General features: G+C 43.0%; 1 protein-coding gene across 1 annotated transcript; it reads right to left on the bottom strand.

Moving 5' to 3' along the window:
- Positions 1 to 489: 489 nt before the first annotated feature.
- On the bottom strand, positions 490 to 22,025 carry Cops7b (COP9 signalosome subunit 7B). The gene is given in 8 exon segments (XM_051190709.1): positions 490 to 1,694; positions 5,348 to 5,453; positions 7,515 to 7,717; positions 10,020 to 10,108; positions 14,236 to 14,311; positions 18,391 to 18,568; positions 21,808 to 21,824; positions 21,827 to 22,025. Coding segments are annotated over 8 exon segments (969 nt in total). The 5' UTR covers positions 21,968 to 22,025; the 3' UTR covers positions 490 to 1,535.
- Positions 22,026 to 22,305: the final 280 nt, after the last annotated feature.

The following is a 22,305-nucleotide window of genomic DNA, read 5'->3' as shown; positions in this document are numbered from 1 at the left end:
ATTTAAGAATAGGACCACTCTCCTACAGAGATGTGATCTGGGGATTCACCAGATACACTTTAGGAATCAAACTTAACTTCTGGTTAGGCATAGTGTTATATCAGCACATGGACCAGCATAAAAAAGGAAAACAATACTTTTAACACTGGATCAATCCACTTTTTAACCATGCTACTAAAACAGAGTCATATTCTCTAAACCACCCAAATTACCGCTCTCCTAACCCACCCTTACAACCCCATAATCCACAGTCACGTATGCCAAATCTACACTTTTGTTCTTTTTTCTTTTTCTAAAATGTGCTTTTTCCTCAATGAAGTATAAATCAGTTCAGGGCCTCCACCTCCTCTTAGGAAAACAAAATGAAACACACACACACACTCACACACACACACACACACACACACACACACACACACACACACACATACACTTGAACCAGGTGAGAAATCCCCGGCGATTGGACTATAACAAATATTGACACAAAAGGAGAAAAAAGCATGTTGAAATGTATTAGAATCAACCTGTACAAAAAAAAAAAAAATTAAAATATAACCTGAAACTGTTCAAGTTCAGAAAGTCTAGTCAAGTCCTTTTCTCTGGCCAGGAGTATGATGTCATTAGAGGACTCAGGTCACCAGCCAAGGAGGGGGGGAAGGAAGGAGAAAGAAGCAGCAATGGTCATTCACCAGTCTGAGGGGCTTCGGCATCGCCATTCCTATCCCAAGGGCAGCCAGGAGGCATGAAAGATCTCAGGAGAGCAAATGTTGGCAGACAATCCCAGTGGGCAACTGGGCCTAAGTGCTGAGCAGTCAAAGACAGCAGGAGGAGTGGCCAGCTGAGGACAAGCCCGGAGAAACACCTTCTGCTACCCACAGACCCCAAGCACCCTCCACTTGTATCAGACACCAGAGGTTAGTCAGCCCAGTGCTCCCAACTTGATGAGAGATCCTGGCTGGGCTTAGGAGGCTGAAAACCCAAAGGTTTAGTAAACAGAGCCCAGCACCACATCCCTCCACAGCCTGAACTGGCGCTGCCAACAGGAGTAAGGCAGGAGAGGGAACACTGTGGCTACCTGACTAGACACTTGCACCATTGTGGGTACTGTGGTACATGGGGCTGGAGAAGCAAGGCCTCCTCTTCACTCAGAGAGAAGCCTCCTCCACAGTCATCCCTCAGGGCTGGATAAACTGCCTCCAGCTCAGAACCAGCCTGACAAAATGACACGGAGCAAAACAACGACTGGGAGGGAGGTAGCCCACACACAGAGACAGGAACCCCTGGAGGGAAGCTGGGCAGTGTCGGACCCTGTGAGGATGGCATCCGTTGAGCCCCTGAGTCTGAAGGGAACAACTAGGAAGGGAGGTGAAGGAGGAGGAGCAATCATTTTCCACAATGGTACCAATGGATGGGGAGGTACTGGTGAGGGTGGGCAGGTCTGGAACTCACTGCAGGTAGAGAGGGGAGGAATAGGCCCTGGGTGTCCCCTCCCCACCTGACCCAGGCCTGGTGAGTGCCAGCTGCCCCAGCCAGCCCTAGTGGCGGCTGGAGACCAGACCTTTCACTTTGGACATCTTCTTAGTGGGCTGCCTCTGCTCAGTATGAGGGGGACACTCTCGCTCAGCCAGCTGCTGTTCCATTTCCTGAGCTGAGGAGGATGCTGTTGCTTTGAGTGTCTTCTTGATGTTACTAACCTGGAAGGAGAAACAAAACTTGTGTGACCTGCCTATATACACCTGAAACTAACTCACCAAGTCCTGTTCTCACTATAAGGGCCACCCAGAGAAGCAGCTCAGATCCTCTGCAACACAATCTAAAATGATATTCAGAGAACCAGGGGAAGATAAACAGGCTGCTCATAGATGAGATGGAAATGAGTTCAGCAGAAACATGGGTGGAGCTAGGACCTGGGAAGCTGGCCCCAGAGGCTAGAAGAGGGCATCAGTTCCCCTGGAGCTGGAGTTACAGGGGGCTGTGAGTCACCCATGGTGCTGTGAACTAAACTTGAGTCCTCTGGAAGAACAACAAGCATCCTTACCTGCCGAGCCATCTCCCCAGTCCACTGTTTCTAGTTTAAGAATTAGTGTTTGGTACTAGTATAAACAGCCTTCTATTTACCTTCGCACACTGTGGGAACATCTTAGAGTATGCTTTCCAGATCAAAATGGATGCAAGTTACATAATGAATCAGTATTACTATGTAGGTTGACTCAAACCTGGGGTGTCTCAGATTTCAGTGCTTTTCAGGATTTGGGGATACATTTTACTGATGTTCAAAAGTTTTTTCAGATTGAGGCTGAAGAGATAGCTCAACAGGTAAGAGCACTTGTTGCTCTTGCAAAGGATCCTAGTCCAGTTCCCAGCGTCCACATCTGGCAACTCATAACCTCCCATAGTTGCAAGGGATCCGACAACCTCTTCTGGCCTCCTCAGGTACCCAAATACATGTGGTATACACTCATACAGACACACGATAGACACATAAATAAAAGTGAAATCTTTTTTAAATGTCTTTGGCCAGACATGATGGCACATGCCTTTAATCCTAATAATGGGGATATGAGGGTAGGCAGTTCTATGTGAGTTCAAGGCCAGCCTAATGTACATAGTGAATTCTAGGCTAGCCAGAACTACATAGTGAGACCATGTCTAAAAGATAGTCTTTTAATTAATAAAAATCACAACTCTGCTTTTTAAAAATCCACCTAATAGGCTAAGGCACATGTCAAGTAAAGTGCTCACTTCGCAAGCACAAAGACCTGAATTATTAACCCATACACAAAATACCAAGCATAATAGAAGACATTTACAATCCCAGTGCTCAGGTGGCAGAGACAGATCCCTGGTCCTCACTGACCAGTCAGCCTGGCCTTACTTGGAGATTTCCAGGCTAATGAGAGACTCAGTTTCCAAAAAAAAAAAGTAGGAGAGTACCCAGGAATGACACCTGAGGTGGTGTGCTGTGCACCTGTACCCACAAATATACACACAAAGGGAGAAAATGGGTGGCAGATAGAAAGACAATGACAACTAATGTTTCTGCCAGCAGTACTGGACTGAGTGTGGATACTCATGTCCAGGACTCAAGAATGGCTACCAGGCAGGTCTACCAGCTAAACCCATTTTAGCCTCAAAGACTTTAAGGTACCCAGTCGTCTGTACCATCATCTTTTGATCCCATTTGATAACAAGTACTCCCACATTTGTGTCTTCTTTGGCCTGAATCTTTCAGGTTTCCTTCCTCGGGGGACTGGTTTAGAGGCTACCTCTGTCCCACCCACACCTGGGAAACCTAGAGTTCATAGAGCTTTTCAAAGCACAGGCAGGCATCAGGAATTTCTCAGTGGGGCGCACCTGTTAACAAATTGTAGCCTGATAGTTTCAGAGATCAGAGACCAGAGACCCTAAAGACAAGAAAGAGACAAAAGAGCTCCCCAGGGGAGGAAATTGCTTTTTTTGGGTGTGTGGAAGGGGGGAGAGCTTGGGGCAGGTGTGGGAGATAGTTGTGTTGACAGGTAACTATAGTCCCAGTACTCCAGAGGCTAAGTCAGGAGGATAGGAAGCTTGAAGCCAGCCTGGAATGAATTTTAAAAAGCAAGCAAAAGCAAAAAAAGCAAACAGAAATCAAGCCCACAGAAAATGCTATGGAGATGTGAGCGATGGTGAGAATTGCTCTCTATTTGGTACCCAGGAGGCATGGATTTAGCACACTCTAACAACTTAACTCCTGAGGGATTTTCTACACAATAAAAAAATAGCACTTACTCTTGTTCTATTACCTATGTGAGGGGAACACAGCCTATTTTGTAAATATGCAACAATAGCTATATATTAACATTCCACAGAACACCATACACAGGCACATTCAAATATAAAGAAAAATAGATTCCAAAGGCAAATGTAATGAAGAGGGGCTTTGTGGTGTTGCCAGCCATGACTCTTCTCCCTCCAGATGCCTGCTCAGAGACACTGCAAGGCCTTGGAATGCTACTACTGTGTCATGTCTCCCCCAGGTACGCCGAACTATATTTAAATAATGTTATTTCTATAAAAGGCTAACAGGAGAGAATTCTTAGGCAGTTTGTCATAAGGTGACTGAACTCGGAGGGAGGCTCTAGGAAGCACAACTCACCAGAAATGTAATTTAAGGGCAAATGGAAAAAATATATCTCACCTACTCAGTTGAGAAAATGGTTATAACTCTGAGTCGAGCATAAGAGAAGCAACACCACAGGAGGTTATGACAGAATCCCCTTTGTTCTTTGTAGACATGAGTTCAGGTAAGGATGCCATAAGCTGAAGCATGGCTCAGCCAGGGGATGATAAGGGCCATCAACAAGGCTCCATGCTCTGCCCTCTGTCCTACATTGATCTACAAGTTTACTAGATAGCTAGTACTTATGGAGCCAGGATTTATCCCTAGTGCATCAAATGCTTTGTGGAGCCCATTCCCTATACCTTGCTCAGCCTAGATACAGAGGGGAGGGGCCTTGGTCCTGACTCAACACAATATGACAGACTTTGTTGACTCTCTGAGGAGGGAAAGATAGGAGGAAAGGAGGGAGGGGGAACTGGAATGGGTTTGTAAAATAAAATTTAAAAAATTAATTAATTTTTTTAAAAAAAATTAGTACTTAGGGCCAGGTAGTGGTGTCACATGCCTTTAATTCCAGCACTGGGGAAGCAGAAGTAGAAGCAGGCAGATCTCTGTGAGTTCTAGGCCAACCTAGTCTACAAAGCAAGTTCCAGGACAGCCAGGACTACACAAAAAAAACCCTGTTTAAAAAAAAAAAAAAAAAAAAAAAAAAAAAGAAAAGAAAAGCTAGTACTTTAATAGGTTATTTTAACTGGTATGAACTTGCCCTTTCCTCACATTTCTTTCAAATTTCAATATTTTTTAATAATTAATTTTATTTTATGTGTATGTGAGTGTGCCTGAGCGTACATCTGTGTACATGTGAGAGCCACGGAGGACAGAAGAAGGCATTGGGTCCCCTGGAACTAGAGTTTCAGGTGATGAGCTGCCATGTGGGTCCTGAGAGCCAAACCTAGGTCCTGCAAGGGCAGTGAATCCACTTAACTGCTGAGCCAGCTCTCCAGCTCTATCTATCCATCTTTAAAAGCACATCTCCAACATTTCTCTTCCTAGTAGCTGCAAAGTGTACGCACACTGGAGATTTACACTTCCTATAATCTCTGCTAAACCCCTACATTCCAGTACCAAACCCAAGGCATATTTAGGGGCTATTTGTTTCATTCACACAAAAGCACACGACAAAAACAAAAACACTGCACAGTAATATCCAGGCACACCCTAAAGAGAAGAACAAATGTCCCCTCTCTTTACCTCTGCCTCCACCTGCTGCTGAGTCCGGTGGTGGTTCTCTTTGTACTGGTTGGCTCTCAGAACTTGCTGTTCAATGCCCAACAGAACTGCCTCACAGCCATCACACCTGCAATGGAAACACCCCGGCATAAATGGCACTGAAGCCATAATGGCTGCCCCAGTCCCTTCCCTCCTTCCAGACAAGTTCACAGATACAGTGACTTGGGGCAGTTTCTTGGAATACAGCTCCAGTTTCCAGTCTTGGCAGCCCAGAAGAAACGGCTGTACAGACTAAGACTGAAGGAGGGACAAACTTTACAGGTAACACTGACTGCTCCCTCTCTACAACAGAAAAAATACATTTTCTAAAAGCATACTATTTCAGAGATTGCCTTTTGCTTCAGAATTTGAAGCTATTTTCTAGTAACCAACAACTTCTCACTTTTATTTTCCCACTTTTTCTTCAAAAATTTTAAAAACCGGTCTGGGCTTGGTGACACAACCCTTAATCCCAGCACTCAGGAAACAGAGGCAGAGGCAGACAGATTTCTGAGTTAAATTGGTCAACACCAACCAGGTCTACAAACTGAGATCCTTTCTCAGAAATAGTTTTACAAATGTAATATAATGAATATTCACATACTGCCTACTACTATTCATGTGGTCCAACATTTTCCCATATGTGTACTTATGTCTCAGGGTTTATAATTTACCTCTAACACTTGAATAGGAATTCTGAGAGTCTCTTTTAGTGGCTGAAGTGATAGCTCAATGGTTAGGACACTTGTTGCTCTTACAGAGGATCTAAGTTCAGTTCCCAGCATCCATGCACAAGCTCACAAGCATCCATTACTCCAGTTCCAGGGATCCAATCTGATGCCCTCTTCTGACCTCTGCAGGCATTAGATAAACGCACAGTGCACTTCTACACATGAAAGGAAGACACTTATAAAAATAAATGCATTCTTTTTTTTTTATTTTAGTCCTGAGACAGGGTTTCTCTGCATAGCTCTGGCTATTCTGGAACTCATTCTGTAGACAAGGCTGGCTTCCAACTCAGAGATCTGCCTGTCTCTACCTTCTGAGGAACTAAAGGCATGTACCACCAATAAATAAATCTTTAAAAAAAAAAAAAAAAAACCTGGGTGTGGCTGCACTTGGGAGGCAGAGACAGAGTTTAGGGCAAACCTTAAACTAGATTTAAACCACGTATCCCACAAACCTGGGATCCATAGTCCCAGGCAATGCTGGGCTACAGAACAAGTCCCTGCCACCCACTCCCCACCAAAAAATAAATAAATAAATAAAAACAAGTTTCCCTACCTCCCAGCATAAAGTTGTTCACTCTGCCTAATGACATACAGCATGCCTTGAGCCTATTTGGGACACTCTCCGCACTTTCAATAATGCTCTCTCCCTCAAAACTTCCTCATGGCTCCCTAAGAAGCTCTGGCTTCATAAGTTCCAAATCATTTAAATCCCACAGCAAATCCTTATAGAACATGTAATCACTTTTGCAAATATCAAATTCCACTGAAATAAGTCCCAGTTCTTTTCCTAAATTCATTTACTTTTTGGAGGCAGGGGATCAGCTGAAAACTAGATTCTCCAACTGGCCTCCAACTCATAATCCTTCTGCTTCAGGATGCTGAGGGCTGGGATTATAGGCATGGACTACCATACTCAGTTGCCTATTCTTTATATACTCAGACAATTGTCAAATAGTCTATGCATTTGTGTTCCAAATCACAAAGGCCCATTCACTGATATATCCCTTACAATGTCACCAGCTCTAACTAGCTTCACAAGTTACTGAAAAACACTAACTTCCTGAACTTACAAACTGAGTTTGTCTGGAAAGTACATACTTAGTGCCACACAGTTAGGATGCAGAGAGTCTACCACCTGCATCTCCACATGAATGGTTTATAGGCCACTGTTAAACAGCCCTGCTGCATTTAAAGTCAGTTTTATAACCCAGACACGAGGAAGGCTGGAATTATTCCTATGCCACACAGCTGTAGTTACAAATGCAACCCTACTCTCTGTCTCTGTATCCTATGGTCCCAGTTTTCCTGGCTGCCCACAAGGCCTACCACAAACCCTTGGCTGACTTCTGAAGGTCACAGTTTTGCAAAGAGAGGCACAAAGGGCATACTCGAAGCTTCCCTCCATCGCCCAGCCTCACCACTCATGCAAGGTCTTGACAATATTATTGATATCTTTCTTTCGGATGTCACGGCCAATGCAAAAATCCACTTCCAGGAGCTGATTTCGCTGATCCAGCTTGCCCTGGATGATGTCAGTGTAGACAGCTTCAATGATAAGGTCCTCTAGTTCCCGGAGATTCCTCATCTCCAGGTCCTTCAGCAGCACAGAGTAAGGGATACACTGTGGATAGGTCATACAACAGTTATAAAAACCACTTGACAAGCATGGAAAAAAACAAAACAAAAATATTCAAGTATTACCCACACAGGCAATAGCTGTCTCTCTGTGCTTAGGCGATGCAGGCAATATCTAAGACAACAGGAGGTGGATAAATAAGAACTGGAATCTGTGACACCCAAATAAGATCTTACAGCAACCAAGAAAACACCTTCCTAGTTCTCTATCATGGAATTTACCCAGCTCTCAACCTCCATATCCATACTCTGACAGATGCTAAACATGCCTTCCACAGGAAAGTATGTGCTACACTGCCACCTTATGGAGGCTTGAAGACTGCATAAAATGCTGAATGGTTGCAAGCCTCAAACAGATGCCAAACAAAACAAAACAAACAACAAACTGCACCCACACCAACAACACAAAATCTCAAACTCTTGCAACCAATATCAACTCTCCAATAACAGCCCTTCATACAAAGGAAAAAAAAAACAGTATCTAAATACTGAGATATCAGAACTAGTTTAGAAATAAAATGATTAAATAAGTAGAAACACAGCAATCATACCTAGAGGGTTTTTTTATGGACTAAAGCACACTCTCTAGGGATGGTGGATGGGTATCAAATGAAGGCTTCAAAAGAAGAAACTGGTCTTCCTACTGGTTAGCATGCTTGAGAAGCCCATGATAAGGAAAAGAAGGTACTTGCGCCCCCATCCACCAAGAAAATAGGGCAGGCTAGGCCACAAGTGTGGCCCAGCGGTAGAGCACAAGACAAACATGCTCAAGGCACAGAGTTCCAATTCCCGAGTTAATCTCTAGAACGAGAGAGGGAGGAAAGGACGAAAAGGCAGGAGGAGCCTCCCACCCAAAATACTAGGCTGACAACCAGAAATCCATGATTAGATCAGATACAATTATTTTAACAAGGAAAAGACAATCTAGGAACAAACACACAGCTCTTGATCATAAAGGAGAAAAGACACCTTGTCAAAGGCATATTCTCACAGAGACAGACACAGGTAAGGAAGAGGTAAGCCAAAACCAACTATAAACTAATAGAGTCTGGCCCTTCTCTGTTAAAAGCTGCAACGTACTGGCTGCAAGGTTTCTTCTAAATTGGCTGAGGCAGAAAACCTGCAGCTATGGTGTGGTGGAATTTGAAAGCATAGGGCCTAACGCTGGCATATGAAAACTAAATAAATAAAAATAAATTTAGTACATAAGGCAAAAAAAAAAAAATCCAATTAATGCAGTTTACCCTGACAATCCCAAAGAAAAACAGAATAGATATCTACCTTGCTAGGCAGGTACACACTTTTAATCCAAGCACTCAGGAGGCAGAGGCAAGTGGATCTCTTGAGTTCGAGGCCAGCCGGGTTTACAGAATAAATTCCAGAACAGTCAGGGCTACACAGTAAAACCCTGTCTCAAAAGAAAAAGGACTGGACTAGTGGTTGTGGCTCAGTAATAAAAAGTACTTGCCTAAGTACTTGCACAATCCTTGAGTTCAACCCCCAGTATCACAAAATAAGTAAAAATCTACTTAGCCAAACATAGCAAGCCTTTCCTTTAGCATGAGTGCAATGAATTTAGCACACTAGGAAATTCAAGAAGTTGTTAACTTGCTATAAGGCTTACTAAGGACTGGCATGGTGTGACACACCTGTAACCCATCACATGTGAGGCTGAGACAGGAAGATTGCCATGATTGTATGGTCAACCTGTGCTATATAATGAGGATAGCCTGGACCACACAGTGAGAGAGTAGGTAGCCCATTAATAAGAACAGTCAAAAAAAGATACTTGCTATAGATTTATCTTTTGAAAGCAGGCAAGCTGTGGGCTCCTGCTAATCTGGCAAAGTGCTTTACCTGCATGAAACCCATCACATGCCAGAACAGAGACCTGATGAATCAATCAATGAATGTTGGGTTTGCTTTTCCAAAACAGAATGAGGCGTGAACGTCCACAAATATTAGTTATTTTTTTTAATATTTATTTATTTGTTATGTATACACTGTTCTGTCTGTATGAATCCCTGTAGGCCAGAAGAGGGCACCAGATCTCATTACAGATGGTTATGAAGCATCATGTGGTTGCTGGGAATTGAACTCAGGACCTCTGGAAGAGCAGTCAGTGCTCTTAACCACAGAGCCATCTCACCAGTCCCTAGTTGTTACCTTTTTATCTGCCAAGTACATTTCATACATTTAGGATATGACTAGCTGCAGGTTCTTTCATTGATTTCAATAAGATACCTGAGCTGGGGTTCAGATAAGACAAGGAAAGTTTGGGACAATACCTTCATTCTTGATGCCAAACTCACGATGGTAAGATGTTTCAGCTTGTTCTGCTGAGCTGCACTCAGTTCTGGCAGGCTCTCCTTGTTGGCTGCTCAGTCCCACCCACCACAAAAATCAATATACAAAATAAAATTAGGACTTACTTTTATGATAAGCTCATCAACCCACACCACCACCACCACCAAATCTACTAGGTCACTGCCATGACTGTGCACTCACTCACTCACTCACTCACAGACACTCACTCGGCAGCCCCTACCTTCTCTGGGAGATCATACGCTCCCAGAGAGCAAAGACTCAGTCTCTACACAGGCGTTTAGTATGAAAGCCATGAACAAACAAAATGACATGATGAGCTATCTTAATGGAAGACTGTTGGTGCCCCTTGTGAAGCTCAATTAAGTTCAACAGACCTTCATTGAGCATGTTATGTGCAATGCACATATGTCTTACAGCGAATCGGGGAATCAAGGACGAATAAGACTCAGGGCTTTGTCCGGGGCTGCACCACAACTATGTGGAGTGGCATAACTCATAACCCTTAGATTTGTTTTGTTTTATTGTAGATCATTGTTGTTGTTGAGGAAAAAGGAGTTGAGACAGGGTTTTATGTAACATAGGCTGACCTGACACTCATTATGTAGTCAAGGATAACCTTGAATTCCTGATCCACCTGCTTTTGCCTCTGCCTTTAAGTGCTGGGATTACAGATGTAAGCCACCATGTCCAGCCTCAGTCTTACAATCGGATGTTGCAATAGCTACAAATGCAAAGTTAAAACTACCAGAAGAGATAGGTAGAGGGCAGAGAAGGCACAGAGGCTAAAAGAAGAAAAGAAAAAAGGAGACAGAGAAAGAACAAACAAATTTCATTTGGCAGGTACAAAAAAAAAACAAAAACAAAAACAAAAACAAAAAAAAAAAAACAAAAAGGTTTCATGGACCTTGAGGGATGAACAAAATTTTAGTAATTACATTAATGGTCATAGTTGCAGCTACACATGACAGTCACCATGGTCACATGGCATACAGTGCATGCCCAGATCCATTCATGCATGTGCACATGCAGCTCATCCTCATAGCCACTCCACAACCATAATTCTGGATTCCAAGACATTGAGTTTTGTTTTGTTTGGCTTTTGGTTTTTGGAGACAGGGTTTCTTCATGTAGTCCTGGCTATCTTGTAACTCACTCCATAGACCAGGCTAGACTTGAACTCAGAGATCCACCTGCCTCTGCCTCCTGAATGCAGGGATTAAAGGTGTGCACCATCAGCTGGGAAGGACAGATGGACAGGGAACATGGGACATGGAATGACATGCCTTTAATTCCAGTCAGAGGCAGGTGGATCTCTGAATTTAAGGCCAGCCTGGTCTACAGAACAAATTCCAGGGCAATCAGAGCTACACAAAGAAACCCTGCCTTGAAAAATAAAGCAAGGGGATGGAGCGATGGCTCAGTGGTTAAGAGTACTGGCTGCTCTTCCAGAGGTCCTGAGTTCAATTCCCAGAAACCACATGTTGGCTCACAACCATCCATAAGTAGATCTGATGCCCTCCTCTTCTGATCTGTAGGAGAACACTATATACATAATAAATAAATAAATCTTTAAAAAAAAAAAAAAAGACAAAATTACTCATTTTACAGGTAGGGAAATTGAGATCATTTAATCGACTAAAAGACACACAACTAGTAGAAGTGGAGCTAGAATCGAATGCAGGCAGTCTGGCTCCAGAATCTGTGCAATGCTGCCTCCTTAGACAGTGAGAAAATATACTCGTCAGAACAAAGAACAGGTCAGAGAAATGTCATGTACCCAGAAGCAGCACACTCTTCAATCAGACAGCAATACAGAGTAAGCAGAAGTGGTCAATGAGAAAGGAAGGAATGCCAAAGAGACAGGAGAGGGTCTCTTGAATAGCAGGCTACTTTCATACTCTCTCTGCCCAGGAGAGGGGAAGAAGAGGAGATGAAAGGAAAGGAAAACTAAGAAAGACAGAAAAAAAGGTAATTAGGAATAAAGGTAACATTTGGATATGCAAGTACCTCACTCCCAATTATTTAATGTTTCTTAATATTTTATTTACTATTATTGTGTGGGTGTGTATAATGTGTATGTGTGAGCACATCCATGCTACAGTGTACATGTGGGGATGAGAGAACAACTTTCCAGAGTCAGGGTTGAACAGAAGTTGTCAGCCTTGCACAGCAAGTGCTATCATCTACTGAAACATCTTGCCAGTCCACTCCCGATTTATGATTATAATAAAACCATTCAAGTGCCCTATCAGAGAAGCTTCTTCTTGCAATAGATGGTAATTAACACAGAGACCCACAGTTGGACAATGTGCAAAGGGAGAGAGACTTGAAAGCACTTGTCCCAAAGGGATTGTCTGCATCAGACTCTTCCCCCATCAAGGTACAGGGATCTATGCAGAAGAGGAGGTGGAAAGACTTTCAGAGTCAGAAGTGGTAGACTACTCCAAGGAAATGCTATCATCCAGACAGAACATGACTGATGTGCATATGAACTTACAAAGACCGACACAAAATCTGCACAGGTTCAAACCAGATGAAATCCAATACTGAGAGGGAAAACAGACACAAGGGCTCACACCTAAGTAACTGATGCCTGCTGGGAAAGGGAAAATGAGTTTTCTCCAATGGTCTGTCACTGAATATACCAACCGTACTCCAGGGCAGATTCCAAACCCAGAAGTAGGGAGGCAACACAAAATGGACTCCATGGTTTTTTTTTTAAGCTTTTTGCTTTGCTTTGTCTTATTTTTTTATCTTATTGTTTTTATGTTGGTTTTTATTTTTGTTTTTTTCTTTTTGAGAGAGATAGAGAGGAAAAAAACATGAAGTTGAGTGGATAGGGAGGTAGTGAGGATCTAGGAGGAGTTGGAGGGCAAAGAATATGATTAAAATATGTTGTATAAAAATTTTAACAAAAAAAATAAGTAAAGTAAAATAAAAACATCCAAATGGGCTAGGAATGTAGCTCAGTGGAATAGTGGTTTCCTATGAGACAGTAAAAATGAATGAAGAGATGATAGCACATATGTAAAATGAGAAATTGGGAGGCTAAGGCAGAAGAATCCAGAGTTTGAAGTCAGCAAGACTCAGACTTAAAAAAAAAAAAAAAAAAAATCAAATACCTTAAATATGGATTGGGCAAAGACCTGGGAAAGGCTGCATACATAGTCTAATTACACCTATATAACACGAAACAAGCAAAAGGGGAAAAAAATAAACACCTAGCATCATAATGCTAATGGTAACTTCATGGTATATATTGTTTTATTATTTTCCAAATTTTCTACAATATAGTAATCTTATTTTGGTAACATTCAAGTTTGGCATGGTAGTTCATCCTTATAATCTCAGCACTCAAGAGAATAAAGCAGGAAAGTTTTGAGGTCAAGACCATCCTATGTTATACATAACCCTATCTCAACAAAGAAAGCATAACAAGAATTTTTTTTAAAAATGTGTATGTATGTTTGTGTGTGTGTATGTGTGTGTGTGTGCGTGCTTGTATGCACATACCACAAGTGTGCATTGTAGAGGTCAGAGGACAACCTGCAGGGGTCAGTTCTTTCTACCATGTGGGTCCCAGAGATTGAACTCAAGGCATTAGTCAGTCAGGCTTCGTATGGAGTGCCTTTACCGGGTGAGCTATCTCACCAGCACCTCTCAAAAAACTTGATAACATTTAAAACCCTGGACTGCCAGGTATGATGAAGTATGCCTTTAGTTTCCTCACTCAAGAGGCAGAGTTAGGTGTATCTCTGTACAGTTCAAAGCCAGCCTGTTCCGTGTAGTGAGTTCTGTGCCAGTCAGGGCTACATAGTAAGATGTAAGAGTAAGAGGTCTCAAAAAATAAAATAAACCACTGGATTATTTTGCTGGTTGGGTGCCCCACAAACACTAGTTCTCAAGACACTGATCTAGGAAATAAAAAAGGGCTCTGTTCATAGATGCACACACACATAACCCCCATTTTATGCCTAGGAAATTAAAAGGTTATCAGGGAAATCCTTTTGTGAAGTTACCTTCAAAACACAGAAAACAGAGACACAGTCAAGTCAATAATTAGACCTACCTACTCTGCCCACACCCACACATTATAACTCAAACCTTAACTACCCTACAAACAGCTCAACAATTAAGACAATCTTAAAATCTTCTGAAGGATCTTAACCAACTCACCTATGTAATCTGGGTACGTTCCATAGGCAAACAGGTTCAGCAACTGCAAATATGCCGCATTAGCTCCTTCTGCAAGCTGAGGAAGGAAAAGAAAAGTTTACCACACAACAAATTTCCACTCATCACTACAATATCCTAATAGAAGACATGTGACCAAATGCCAAAGATATCATGGCCATTTCTTCTGTACTATTTGATTAGGTAGGGAGAAAAACTAAACAAGAGTATTTAAGTCCAAAAGTGACTCTTCTTCCTTCCTCAGGAAGACATTTTGCACAACACAGAAGTTGCTCATGTAGCTTCTTCCCTTTCTCCCTGCACCTATGCCAGCCACTCCACCACAAAGCTTCATGCACTAGAAGCAGTTCAAGTCTTCTCAGGATCTTCCCTGCCTTAAAAACAATACTGAAGGCTGAGAGAGTCTTGCCTAACATGCATATGGAGCTAGGTTCAATACATACTGCATAGCACATGCCTGTAATTCCTCACAGGTGGACACAGCAGTACCAGGAGTTCAACATCATTCTCAGCTACCTACTGAGTTCAAAGCCAGCCTAGATGACTTAAAAATGAGAACTTGTGTCTCAAATGGACAAACAAGAGTGTGGTGAACCTGTTTACATACCAACTTGGTATCCTTTTTGTTTGTTTTATTGTTGCTGTGTATGATGTGCATAAGATGTATATGTGTGGTCATGTATGCAGTGCACATGTGTACAATCACAGGACAACTTTGTGGAGTCCACTTTGTCCTCCCACTTTTATGAAGGTTCTGAGATTAAACTCAAGTCATCAGATTTATGTGGCACCTTTACCTACTGAGCCATCTTGCCAGCCCCCAACTTAGTACTGTGATACCACTGTCAATCAAATCTTAACAAACTCTATGGCTAGTTCCAAGTTTCATCACTAAATATGAACTATGAACCCTGGCAATATTAGCACAGTGTAAGTAAGGTGTGACAGAAAGGCTATACTGAAACAGAGTTATTTCCCTGAGTCAAATAAAAATGTTCATTAATTTATTTCACTTATGTTGGTGGCAAAATGACATCCACAGGGAAAATGCAAAGAGCAGTTGAGTCTCACAGGCCTGTAATCTCTGCTACTTGTAAAGCTAAAGGAAAGAGATCACAAGCTCAAAGCCAGCCTGAACTACAGGGTTGGGAAACTTAGCAAAACTCTGACTCAAAATAAAGTAAAAGGAAGGCTTGCACATAGTTCAGTAGCAGAGTACCTGCTTAGCATGTAGAATATTGTAGGTTCAATCCTCAGTAACATACACACCACCTCTTCCAACTCACCAAAGTCCATGAAGCAACACAAGAACAACACTATTCATTGTAACTATCTGAAAAAGAGTTCCAGTAATTGCATCCACAATTTCAGAATGCTGAAAAGCAATTAGCTTATCCCTGGCTCAAAACGGGAACAACAGAAACAGTAGGCAGATAAAGGTGATTTGCTAAGCCCCAGTAAGCACCAGTGTGAGTGCTAACATCCTTATAAACCTCAAGATGCTCTTTCAAGTCACCATAAACGTCCTCAAGTCTCAGGGTCAGAACAGAAGAGATTCAGTAAAAACCCTGAATCCAATCCCTACTTTTCAAAGCTAGCTGGAATAGACTATTTTCTCTAAGGCAGATACTCCAAAACTTCTCTGACTGGCTAAGTCTTGCCAGCTTGTTTGTTCATCATTTCTTCTTACCCAGTTTTCAACAGTCAAAAAAACAATTGCTTGGCATGTTCACTCAGGTTTTTCATGCATCTGAAGAAACACACTACAGCTGATCAGCTTTTCTATTGAAAAATGAGTCTAGCCAAGCACAGTAGCACTCTCATGTAATCCCAGCACATGGTAGGTGGAAGCAGGAGGAACAGGTTCAAGGCCAGCCTAGGAAACATGAGAGTCAGTCTCAAATTAAAAAAAAAAAAAAAAAAAAAAAAATGCCTAATTCCCAAATCATCCTCAGAGAATTATTGATCAAATCTTTACTGAAAGTCTACTATGTGTCAGGCTACATACTAAGCCCAAGCAAGCAATGGTGAGCACAAAAGACTTTACCCTCCCAGAACAAAAGTATAACAAGGAAGAGTTAAATAAAAATTTACAATTGAGCTGGGCAATGCTGGTGCAAGCCTTTAATCCCAGCACTCAGGGGGCAGAGGCAGGCAGATCTCTGTGAGTTCAAGGCCAGCCTGGTCTACAGGACAACCAGGACTTCATTGAGAAACTCTGTCTTGAAAAAAACAAAAACTAACCAAACAAAACACCCTTACAATTTACAAAATAAAAGTCAGTTTGGCTGGTAATGTGGCTCATTGGAACAGTGATTGCCTACCATGCAAGCATGAAGCCCTAGGTTCAATCCTCAGCACTAAATAAAACCATATGTGGTTATACACGCCTATGATCCCAGAACAGAAGGACTGGAAGTTCAACTCATCTTCAGCTAAGTTTAAGGCCACAACACAAACAAGATCCTGTAAGGAAAGGGAAGGAAAGGGAAGGGGAAAGGGGAAGGGGAAAGGGAAGGGGAAGGGGAAAGGGGAAAGGAAGGGGGAAGGGGAAAGGAAGGGGAAGGGGAAAGGAAGGGAAAGGGGAAAGGAAGGAAAGGGAAATGGAGGGAAAAGGGAAAGAAGAAAAGGGAAAGGGGGAAAGGGAAAGGGGAAAAAGGAAAGAGGAAAAAGGAAAGAGGAAAAAGGAAAGAGGAAAGGAAAGAAAATAAAATTAAGTGGCTGTTAGTATTCAGGCATCTGTACTGGCCTGTCCTTGGGGTTCTGACAGGATACGCCCTCAGCTGCAGACACTAAGCACCACCTGTGCACATTCACTATGTTTCCTTTTAAAAGGGTCCTGCCCACCTCCCATCCTCTCTCTTTCTCCTTCTCTCTGTTCTACTCTCTCCTACTGCTCCTGTCCCTGGAGGCCAGTCTCCCTCCCCTTTACCCTTCTTATGACCCCTTTCCCTAATAATAAAAAACAAACCCTCTGCTTAAACCCTGTCTCATGGCATCTTTCTCTCACATGCTGCTTTTCTTAAATGACAACAGTGGCTCCATTCCCATCTCTGGTCATCATAGGAGGAAGAGTCATGTGTGAGGTAGTCACATTAACTCTAGTTTCCCAATCAAGAGAAATAGGCAGACAAATAGTACTGAGCCCAATAACCTGAAAGCCCACATCTCAGGTTACAATTGGTTCTGACAATAAAGCTGACAATAGATGGCAACAGTGTCACGGTGGCCATGAAGGTAAACTACCTAACTAATGCCATCACATCCTATATGCAGACTACTACCACCAAGAACACCAGGAGCTACGTCCAGCTGCATCCAAACAAAACAAAAACAAACAAAACAAACAAAACAAAAAAACAAAAACAACTCATATCTAAAGTGAGAAGCACAAATTGTTTTGTTTGTTATTGTTTTTGTTTTGTTTTTATTTTTACCAGACAGGGTTTCTCTGTGTAGCTTTAGACCCTGTCCTTGAACTTGCTCTGTAGACCAGGTTGGCCTTGAACTCACAAAGAACAGAGATCCAAGTGCCTCTGCCTCCTGAGTGCTGGGATTAAAGGCGTGCACCACCTCAGCCTGGCTTTTTTTCCCCCCTAATGTTACCTTCTATGAAAAGTGGTCCCTTATCAATTTAGTTCCAGCCCCAACATCCATCATCAGTTTCACAACCTGGAGACCTCCGATCATTCTAATCTCTCCTGCTATTTCAGTTGCCAACTTCTTTCTTTCTTTCTTTGTATTATTTCATTTTTTATGTGCATTAGTGTTTTGCCTGCATGTATATCTGTGTGAGGGTATTAGACCCCCTAGACTTACGGGGCATTTGTGAGCTGCCAGGTCAGTGCTGGGAATTGAATCTGGGTCTTCTGGAAGAGCAGCCAGTGCCCTTAACCACTGAGCCATCTCTCCAACCGACTGCAACAACACCACTTGTGTCAAGACATTCACACTTTCTTACTATCCAAGTTTAAGGGAACACTGGATAAAAGAACTAAAATACCTTACCCTTAATCTCTCCACCAATTCCAATGAACACCAAACAAGTCCACAAGGTTTGATGCTAAAATTGGCTGGAAACCTGGAGAATCAGAAAAGTACAGCATAGAGAAGACAAACACTGAAAACTATTCTTACCTCCTGAACATTGGCCAACTCCAGCAATTCTCCAAACACATATACTCCAGGAGCCTCCAGCACCTGGCTTATGAGAGTGGTGAGGGCTGAGCCACTGGTACCTTTGGCTAATAAAATAAACTGCTCCAGGAGGTTGCTTGAGGGTTTCTGTTCACCTGCCATTCTCTGGTCTTGAGATCTGTCCAAAAGGAAAATGGGTCAGTCATTCTACCACCTTCTCCTGTCCAAAGTATGATTTTAATGCTGGATCAGACACAAGAACACTTTAGTTTCATAAACAGCCCCTGAATCTAGATACAATAACTACTTCATGAAATGGGCATACTTCACCACACTGGCATTAGAGATGTTTTGTCCTCAATCCTGAAGCTGTTCTGAAACACACCTTCTGAAAGATACTTTCCTACTTGTCCCCTCAGAAGCATCACCTTCTAAGTCTGTAAAGCTGACCAGGACACTGAGGAGTTTCTTTATATGTGTTTTGTATCTATCTCATTTCTAGGCTCTGGTTAAGAGTCAAAGAATACTGCCCATGCACAGAGACAATTTTTGTATCATTAGAATTCCACCTACAGGGGCTAGAGAGATGGCTCTGTGGTTAAGAGCACTAGCTGCCCTTCCATTGGACCTGGGTTCAATTCCCAGCATCCACATGGCAGCTCACATCTGTCTGTAAATCAGTTCCAGGGAATCTGACACCCTCACACCAATGCACATAAATTTAAACAGAAAAAAAAAAAAAAATCCCTGGCTGGGGAGATGGCTCAGAGGTTAAGAACACTGGCTGCTCCTCCAGAGGTCCTGAGTTCAATTCCCAGCAACCACATGGTATTGATGTGTAATGATGGCCTTCTGGTGTGTAGGAGTACATGCAAGCAGAACACTGTATACATAATAAATAATAAATCTTAAAATAAAAAAAATGGCCTTATAAAAAAAAAAAAAGAATCCCACCTACAGCTAGGCACGTATCAGAAACAAGAAGACAAGAGCCACACTTGATTTACTCAAAAACCTCATTTTAAGGGCTCCACATTAAATCAATATTTAACATACGGTACAATTTTTTTTTTAATTCTTTGATCTTACTGTTTGCTTTTTGGGGGCCATCCCCTCAGGCCCCAAACTGGACACGCAGAGAGAGAGAGAGAGACAGAGAGTGAGAGTTTTATAAATGTCTGGCCTTAAGTTGGCTTGTTTCTTGCCAGTTTTTCTTAAATTTAAATTATTCAATCTATCTTTTGCCTCTGGGCTTTTCCTTTCCTAAATCTGTATGCCTTCCTGTGTTTCTTACTCTGTGGCTTGCTAGGTGACTGGGTCCTGGAGTCCTCCCCCTCCTCTTGCTACTTCTTTTCTCCTCCCTTATTTCTCCTTCTATATATTCTTTCTGCCTGCCAGCCCCACCTATTCTTTCTCCTGCCTTACTATTGGCCATTCAGTTCTTTATTAGACCATCAGGTCTAACACGGCTTCACAGAGTTAAACAAATGCAGCATAAGCAAAACAAACACATCTTTACATCATTAAATGTTCCACAACATAAACAAAAGTAACACATCTTAAAATAATATTCTACCACAATACAAGGCACTGGGTTGCACAGCAATGGGGAAAAAGTCATTTCAACATGGGAAAATGGGAAAAATAATTACAAAATTAAACAATGATAATTCAGATCTAACTGGTAGGTAGTGGTGTACACCTTTAATCCCAGCACTCGGGAGGCAGAGGCAGTCGGGTCTCTCTGAGTTCCAGGCCAGCCTGGTCTACTGTGTGAGTTCTAGGACATCCAGGGCTGTTACACAGAGAAACATTGTCTCAAAGAAGGAAAAAAGGGAGGGAGGGAAGGAGGGAGAAAGGAAGGAGGAAAAAAAGGACAATTCAAATCTAGAAAATACATTGTTTAAGTCAGAAAATGCATCTTTTTGGCCTCCTGGGGACACAGACATTTTTTGGTTGTGAGGCTAGCCTTTAATGATTGAGCCACCTCTCCAGCCCAATAAAGACATTTTAAGAAACATGACTCCAGAACTTGTACAAAATTTTAATAACAGAATATGAAGAACAATGCAGATATTGTTTTTAATTAATTTATTTTATTTTAGCTACAAAAGCATTTTGTCTGCACATAAGAATGTGCATACCATGTTCTGTGTCTGGTCCACAGAAGCCAGAAGAGGGTATCAGATCCCCAAAGACTGGAGTTAACAGATGTTGTGAGGCCATCATGTGTGTGTTGGGAATCAAACTCAGGTCCTTTGGAAAAGCAGCCAGTATTTTTTTTTTCCCCCAAGACAGGATTTCTCTGGGTAGCCCTGGCTATCCTGGAACTCGGCCAGACCCGCCTGGAACTCAGAGATCCGCCTGCCTCAGCCTCCCGAGTGCTGGGATTAAAGGTGTGCGCCACCACTGCCTGGCCAGCCAGTGCTCTTAACAGCTGAGCCATCTCTTCAACCTCCAAAGCAGATATTGTATTGTCATGGTGAAGATATTAGGTTCAGAAGAATTCATCAATTGTGTAATATAAATATATTCTGTGTGTATGGACTCTAGAAGAATCCCACATGAGATTTGTTTTCCAGAAATGATACACACTGAAGAGTGTGACAAAATAAAAGAAAGTGGGTGTGTGTGAACGATGCAAAAAAAAGTCAAAGAAGAACCCTTTCAGGACATTGGGAAAAGTACGTTGCCTCACTTAGGGTTACTTAAGAAGATCCTGTCAGAAACAGAAAAACCGAAGTGCTAGAAAACAAAGAGTTCTGAGAAGAAAATAGGAAAGCTGAGGAATGGAAGAAGAAAACGCTAATGGGAGGAGAGGAAGACAGGAGAGAAGATGACTACGTAAGAAAATGAGAACAAAACCTGGTCCGCCCCGCCCTCGCCCCACCCCCAAGCAGACACAACTGAAAAGACTGATGGGACTCTCAGCCAAGAGACTAAGTGGAAGGCGCACAGTAGGAAAGGAGTTTGGGATGGGGAGAAACGTGGGTGCCTCTAAAGGATCTCAATCTCAAAAGCAGAGTCTGTGCGGATACCGTGGACGGAATAAGATGGTGATCAATGTTTTTCTTCTGAAGTGGGAGGCTCCTCGAGGAGGCGGATAGGGACCGAGTGGAGATAAATTCCCGTCTCGGGAAGACGCTATTCTGAAGCACCAAAAAGGGTCAAAGGAAACAGCCTCTACGAGAAGGGGCGCATCGAGGGCAGCTACCGCGTGGAAGATGACAGTCACAAGCTAGAGTGGACGTCAGTACCAGTGGGTTTGCTCCTAGCCACCAGCACACAGAGAGGACCTCCCGGCGTCCTGCACGGGGGCGGGGCGGAGTGGCCATCGGCTTTCTTGGCAAAGCCTGCGGGAAGGAAGCTGGAGGTCCAGCCAAGACCAGCGGAGCCTGCCCTCTTGCCGTCCCCTACCTGTCCGCGCCGACTCTCTGTCCTCTTCGCCGATGTCTCGGCCTCCCAGAGCCTGCCAGCAGGTTGTCAAGCTTCCATGATCAGCCGGGCGTCCGGCGCTTTTCTGTCTCCGCCGACCCGTCACCGGTGCTGTTCCCCCGGAAGCCTCCCACCGCTGCATTCGAGTTCCGCCTACACAATGTTCCCGCTCGGCTTTCACAATCTCCCACCTAGGATGAGGCTGAGGCTGGAGAAGAGGGTCCCTGCCCAGCTGCGGCCCCAGAATTGGAAGGAAAGGCAAGTAAAACAAAGAGTCTGAGGAGAAGAATGTGGCCTAGGGCTTATATAGTAGCTGTCATCATCACCACCCCGAGCCAAAAAGCACCCCTTTGGCTAAACTTTCTTTACAGGTGAGCCTTCAAGCAACTGCGGCTACCCTGGCGTTCTGATACACTATTAATGAACTAATTTTTTTTTCTATTTGACACATGTCCATATTTATCTTGCCAGGTTCTCATA

Source organism: Phodopus roborovskii, unplaced genomic scaffold, assembly GCF_943737965.1.
Source record: "Phodopus roborovskii unplaced genomic scaffold, PHOROB, whole genome shotgun sequence".
Taxonomy (NCBI): Eukaryota; Metazoa; Chordata; class Mammalia; order Rodentia; family Cricetidae; genus Phodopus; species Phodopus roborovskii.
Note: the sequence above shows the minus strand (reverse complement) of the source record. Positions and strands in the feature narration are given on the sequence as shown.